Source organism: Bison bison, unplaced genomic scaffold (assembly GCF_000754665.1).
Source record: "Bison bison bison isolate TAMUID 2011002044 unplaced genomic scaffold, Bison_UMD1.0 scf7180017864197, whole genome shotgun sequence".
Lineage (NCBI taxonomy): Eukaryota > Metazoa > Chordata > Mammalia > Artiodactyla > Bovidae > Bison > Bison bison.
The window spans coordinates 1708588-1715764 of NW_011494769.1; the positions used below are offsets into that span (position 1 = coordinate 1708588).

The 7177-nt window shown below is 42.7% G+C and overlaps 1 protein-coding gene across 1 annotated transcript in view; it reads left to right on the top strand.

Moving 5' to 3' along the window:
* The window catches only part of FMN1 (formin 1), a 340200-nt gene that overhangs the window by 183822 nt on the left and 149201 nt on the right, over nucleotides 1–7177 (top strand). The window contains exon 14 of the mRNA XM_010844210.1: nucleotides 2557–2677. Coding sequence (XP_010842512.1) covers nucleotides 2557–2677 — 121 coding nt within the window. The remainder of the gene's footprint in view (nucleotides 1–2556; nucleotides 2678–7177) is intronic.

The window sequence follows — 7177 nt, forward strand, 5'->3', positions numbered from 1 at the left end:
GCAATTAGCAGAAGAAAGGTGACTCTTGCTTCAAGCTTCCTTCTACTCATGGATGATTTTTGGTTCAAGTTGAGGTCTATGTGAAGTTTAAAGAAACCCTTCTAGGGCCATGTCTTTTGAACTCTTAATTGAGCAACTTTCATAAGAGCTGCTGCTGCTGCTGCTAAGTCAGTTCAGTCATGTCCAACTCTGTGCGATCCCATAGACGGCAGCCCACCAGGCTCCGCCATCCCTGGGATTCTCCAGGCAAGAACACTGGAGTGGGTTGCCATTTCCTTCTCCAATGCATGAAAGTGAAAAGTGAAAATGAAGTCGCTCAGTCGTGTCTGACTCTTCGTGACCCCATGGACTGCAGCCCACCAGGCTCCTCCGTCCATGGGATTTTCCAGGCAAGAGTACTGGAGTGGCGTGCCATTGCGTCCTCTGCGTAAGAGCTACTACTAAGCTGATTTGCTCAGCAGCATTTTCTCTTTTTCTACCTTAAAAAAAAGAAGAAGAAACTGAGACTGAATCTGATAAAAAGTTTTGAAGACTAGAAAGAGACATGCATGAGTTCTTCCAATGTTGATTACCGTGGAATTTTGTGGCAAGCATCTTAGATGTTGTTCCATCTTGGCACTCATACTAGGGCACTGCTTCCATTGTTTTTTAGAGCAGTAACATAAGGAAAGTAAAAAATAGTACACTGATCATGTAAAATATTGTTCTGATCAAATGAGGAAAACCACTTTCTTCTAGCATTACAAATGGGGCCAGATGTCTTAAAGGAAGATGGAAGGACCCAGGGAATTCTTGAAATCACAAGAAAAGAGGGTAAGAAGGTAGATGACCCCTGTCCAAGATGCATACTTCCCAGAACAGTGTTCTGTAAGCTGTCTGTAATAGTGCCACAGTTTATTGGTAGACCTGATGGTGAGTACTCAACTGAGAACAAGACATAATTCCTGCCTCCAAAGTGTTCATAGTCTACTGGGGAAGACACCAAGCTAACAAGGCAATTTTTAAATTAATGTTGATAAGTGCTGTGATACGGGAAGTAGCGGGGGCTCTTGGAAACATCCAGGTGCTGGAGTTCTGGGGAGAGCTTTAAGGAAATGCTGTTTTGAGACTTGAAGAAGTATGAACCAGGACGTTTGAGGAGGGCCTGGGGAAGGATTTGGAAAGAGACAGTTTTGTAGACAAAAGTCTACAAGCAAGAGATTGTGGCCTGTTCTTTTATTTTTTGAAAGTGAGGGAGTTAGAGATAGGAGAAGGGAGAAATCAGGCTGGAGATGGAGACAGAGGCCAGATCATAAAGTGCCTTGTAAAGCAGTTGTAGAGTTTGGAATTAGTCCTAATGGCAGTAGGGAAGATGGAATGTGAAGGAGAGCTGGCAGAGTACTCTGTGTGGAGAGAAGCATAAGCGAAGACGGCCTGAGATATGTAGGACACAAAGCTTACATTGAACAACTCGGGAGAAAGCAGGCTGGACTGGAACAGATAGTTGAGGCTCTGCTTCTCCCTGTGTGCCTACAGGTTGTGCACCTCTGGATGTCTCTCTGCTGAGATCCTCTCTTAGCTGTAGTTGTGACGTTTGTCAGCACTCTACACAGCCACGCCTTTGTAAATACCTACTAAGATAGCTCTTGCCTGGTGGCTCAGACGGTAAAGAATCTGCCTGCAATGCAGGAGACCCAGGTTCAATGCCTGGGTCGGGAAGATACTCTGGAGAAGAAAATGGCAACCTACTCCAGTATCCTTGCCTGGAGAATTTCATGGACAGAGGAGCCTGACAGGCCACAGTCCGTGGGGTTGCAAAGAGTTGGACACGACTGAACAACTAACTTTATACTTCCAAGGCAAGCAACATTAGGAGAATCTTTACAAATGTGTGAAGAATTTGATCGCACATGTGCACACAAACACATGCACGAGCTTTAAACTGCAGAGGAAGGTAGGTAAGAGCATAAATGAGTGCAGTTGTTCTCCCACTTCAGTGCTGCCTAGTCCAGTAGCTTCTAATTCACACCCACGGGCATACCCCAAAGATGAGTTATCTAATTGCTACCATGTGAAGCTCAACAGGGACTTTCAGTTTAAGCACTTTCATGTGTTCTTCCTATACCTTTTTTCCATGGGAATAGAGGGTCTAAGATCAGGACCTATCTGACTATTTTCTCTTTGATTCGAGAGTCAAATTAGAACCCAGCCCAGGGACTTGCCTGGCAGTGCAGTGTTTAGGACTCCCAGGTTCCACTGCGGGGTGCGCGAGTTTGATCCCTGGTTCAGGAATTATGAGCCAACATGCTGTGAGGCACGGCCAAAAAAATATATTAATTAAAAAAATTAAAACCTCAGCCCATGCCATAGCCGTAGCCTTGGCCTCAGTGCCAGTAAGACCAAAATGATAGTACAAAAGACGTAAAAGCACGTCAAAGTAACCAGTCCAAAGTTAGGAATAGCAGGGGATCTTTGCTATGATTCTTATCCGACTATCCAAAAAAAAGATGTTTTGGAATTTCAACTGAACGTGACAATTGAGAAGTATAATGTACTTTTGTTTACCATCTATTCTAGGAAGCAGGAACAGAAAAGAGCGTTTTCCCCTTGCCTGAACCACAGGATTTCTTCTTGGCTTCTCAAGTCAAATTTGAAGACCTTATAAAAGATTTGAGAAAACTGAAGAGGCAACTAGAAGGTAATGGGAACTGTTCTGTTATTATGATCATAGATATTTTTTAAATGGTTGAAGAGGATGATATCTCTCTGGCTCGTGGAATGGAATTGTTGAGAGTTCAGTTACCACAGTCTTCGGGACACTCGCATCTCTGTGTACCATTTGGAGTCACTTTATTTACACATCTTTCTCTTTTGTTAATCAGTGGGTACTACATATGTATCTTGTTACCTATATTTTCCAACATGTAATAGATATAATTTTAATAATAATAATTACAGCAACTCTTTTTTTTTTTTAAATTCTTACTGTGATCTTATATGATTCTTCTAACTAGGGTAAGAAGGTAAAGGTAACCCAAATAAGCAGGAACTACACTAACTCCATTTTATAGATGAGAAAAATGAGGCTTAGAAAAGTTATATTCACACAGCCAGAGGCAGATTAAATCTAATTAGAAAATCTCATGCCTTGGGTTTTCTAAGCTAGTTTACTATGCTGCCTTATCTCTCCTTCTCTCTTGCTGTCATGCAAAATGCACACTCACATTCCTATATATTTTGTTTATGTATATAAGTTTAATAGTGATGGCAAGACCCACAGTAAACAGTCTATTTTAGTTTAATTTACATTTTTAATTATCCAAAACAAAATGCTGAAAGCCCTTTTTGGCTTTTTTAAAAGGTGAAAATATGTCTCTGTTGGGCAGGAATTTTCCTTTGGCATCTCTCAAGTCTTGTGTTTTCACAGTGGAGACATCTCCTTGTCCAAGAATATAAATACTTGCCTCAGAGCTTGTATAACTCCTATTGAAGAGCTCTGCGGAGGATTTAGGGAGCGTGTTAATGTGGAAATGGAGCCCAGAGCGCCAAAAGCAGAGCTTGAGGAAATGAAGAGCTTGCACCAGGAATATTTTTACACTAAGACATAAAATAAACATTTTAAAAATGTTTATTGTGAAAGAGTACTCAGAAATCTAAGTCTTAGACGGAGGACAGCTTGGAAATGCAAGTAAAGTGGGAAAGATCTGCTCCCGGTGGCAGGGCGAGCCATTTATTTTTACTTTAGGCATAAAACTTACTTAAATAAGGATGGTGGTTACAACTGAATATTTTTACCTTGTAAATGATTTTTAAAGGAACATGTGGAGTTTCTTTTTCCTCCTGTTGATGTGGTCAAGAGTGTGAATTCAACCAAATGGATGTTTTGTCCAGGAATGTGATCTGTGAACACATGATCATTCTTTTTCCTCTCCTCAAAAACAGTTTTTTTCCTTGACTGAGATGAGCTTGATTCTTATTGTAAGAAAGCAGAGTAAGCCATCACATACCAGTATTTTTCTGTCCCTCTTCAATGGCAGAATTAGGGCCAGGCCAGTCTTCAAGGTAGCTGTTGCAGTAGCAGAGAGGACCTATGCTTGTGTCGTACATGTGTATGTTAGATGTTTAGGCTCCTCTGTCCATGGAATTCTCCAAGCAAGGATATTGGAGTAGGTTGCCATTTCCTTCTCCGGGGGATCTTCCTGACCCAGGGATCGAACCCACATCTCTTGTGTCTCCTGCATTGGCAGGCCGATTCTTTACCATCTGAGCCACGAGGGCTGTCCCTGACTGCCCATCCTCTCTCTCTCTCGGTCCTTGTGAAACCACGGCCTGCCCTCTCCTGTGGTCTTTGAGCAGAAACCTGATCTGTATTGGATCTTTCCTCTTCGCCTGCTTTCCCTCCATGCGCTCTCTCTTATCAGGCATCCTGGCTCGGCCCCCTGCCTTTGATGTCTCTGTGTATTTGATGATAAATAACAAAAGGAAAAGAAGAGTGAATTCGGAGGACAGTGGAGAGGCAGGAATGTACCTTACTTTCTCTAGGGTGATCCGTGGTGTCACTCCAGATCTCTGAGGACTCAACTGATAGGTTCCTCAGGCAATTTTAAGGACATACAGGAACTTCTGAAGCTGGAGGAGCTGCCTTATGCAGGAAAGCTGAACAATACCTCAGCTATTTTTCTTCTTTGCATGGCATGTCATCAGAAGACATCAAGTTCACCACCAAGGCAAATGAGGAAAGCGGGGCTGCCCCACACACATTGAATATTTAAACAAAAATGCCCTGCTAATCTTTAGAGATGCCAGTGTTTTTAATACATGAAAGGTACCTAGTAAATATTTAAAGAAAATACAGACCATTGGTTCTCTAATGAATTTCTTGTTCTTCTAAATCCCATCTGGCAAGATGGCCAGAGTCGTGGCGGCCCGTTTCATCTCCCGTCCCCATTCAGGCTTCAGCTCCGTTTCCATAAGGCCTGGGTGTGAGCCGAGATTGAATGTTTAATTGAAAAGGACATAATTTTCACACATACAGCAAAGATTTGATGAGGCTTTGAGGTTTATTGTAGCCATTAAAATGTCGTGGCTGCTGGCAAAACCCCAGAAAATGTCTAAAGCTAAACCAGATGTGATTAGCAAATCTCAAGAAGGCTCAGGCCTTAGTTCTCTGGGCAGCCATAGACTTTGAAAAGAAAATCATCTTGGGTAGCAAGAACCACACACACCTTAACAATGGAGTGGAAGTTAAATGATGGTTTTTGGTTGTATAGATGTTGCTGATAGCAGTAGAGATTGTCAATGAGATTATTGTCTCTTTCCTAGAGACCAGAAGTTCCACCAGTAGTTTTATGTAGGAAGACATAGCAGGGAATTGAGGACAGTAGTATACGTTACAATTTATTGTGTGATTATTATCAGGTACTTTCCATAGAGCATCTCTTTAAGCCTTTACAATGATACTGTGAAGCAGATACCGTTATACAGTCCTCACAAGAGGAGGAAACGGAAGTTCATGGTGCTAAGGTGACCTGCCAGGTTACTTCACAGCTGATGACCTAGTCGTATTTTGAAACTAGATATGACTCTGAGGTCTGTTACTCATGACTTATCCTGCTGCTGCCCCAGAAGTCTCCATAATCTGGTCAGAGGTCACAACAGAAAGATACATATTCCTAGAAGATGCATAGAGCCTCATAAGGAAACAAATGGCAGAATTAGTGGGTGAGTGTGTGTGTGAGCCCAAGAACCTGCTCCAACTAAGTACATATTGATAGACCCTCAGATCACTTAGAGACATGGGAAAGAGCTTTGTGTGTGGGCTGGGGTTACATGGTTGGAGGAGACAGAGGAGAGATGGGTTATCAAGGTGAACAGTACTGCACAGGATTAGGAACTCAGACTTTAGAGTCAGAGATATACTTTCTACTGGCAACCCATTCCAGTATTCTTGCCTGGGAAAATCCCAAGTTTGCAACTCCAGGAAGTGTAGCCCTGCCAGGCTCTTCTGTTCATGGGATTTTCACAGGCAAGAATACTGGAGTGAGTTGCCATTTCTCTTCCAGGGGATCTTCCCAACCCAGTGATCGAATCCACATCTTTTGTGTCTCTTGCATTGGCAGGCAGTTTCTTTATTGCTAGTGCCACCTGGGAAGCCCAGATAAAAAGTATTATTTCACCTGAATTTTTATTTTTTAAGGGCAATTCTAACACCTGCATCATCAGAGGTAATGAATGCATAGTCCCTTAGTAAGGAAAGCTTCAATATAGCTGATTAACAGTACACACCTTTTACTGGAAAACAGATACCTTGTGGAAACAGGCCCATAGTGTTGAGGGCCAGCTGACTGTGTTCGTGGAGAACCCAATTCCCAGAGCACTACAGAACAAGTTCTTGGTGATCGTGAATGTGTTCTTTGTCTTGCTTATTGTCATACATCCCTTAATCAAACAGTAATTTTTATTTCTCTGATACTTTGTTGATGTAAGTCATACCTGGGAGCAAGCAACCGGAATAACTGCTCTCTGTCTCATCCCTTGACCTTGCTTGCTAGCTAGCAGTTTGAAGGTACTCTTGCAAACCCATCTGTCATGGGCAGAGTAATGGCTCCCAAAGATGTCCAAACCCTGCTCCCTGGAGTCTGTGACTTTATTACCTTACATGGCAAAAGGGGACTTTGCCGACCTTGAGATGGGGAGATTATCCCAGACTAGCCAAGTGGGCCTAATCTAATCACACAGATCTTTAAATGAATCTTTAAAAGCTGACAACTTTCTCTGAGGTCAGCGGGAGATACTACAGTAGAATGATCAGAGAGATGCAGTGTTGCTGGCTTGGAAGATGGAGGAAGTGGGCAGTGAACCAAGGAATGTGGGAAGCCTCTAAGGCTGGAAAAGGCAAGGAACAGATTCTCCCTAGAGCCTCCAGAAGGGAATGCAGCCCTGTCAACACCTTGATGTCAGCTCAGTGAGACCCATGTCAGACTTCTAACATACGAAACTATGAGGTAATATATTTGTATTGTTTTAAGCCATTTAAGTCTTCGGCAATTTGTCATAATAGCAATAAGAAACAAACACGCCATGAAATGCATTCTTTCTGATTGTGCCTGTTAAAACCAGTCACACACACATGCACGCACGCATGCACGTGCACGAACACACACACACACACACACACACACACACACACCCCATTGCT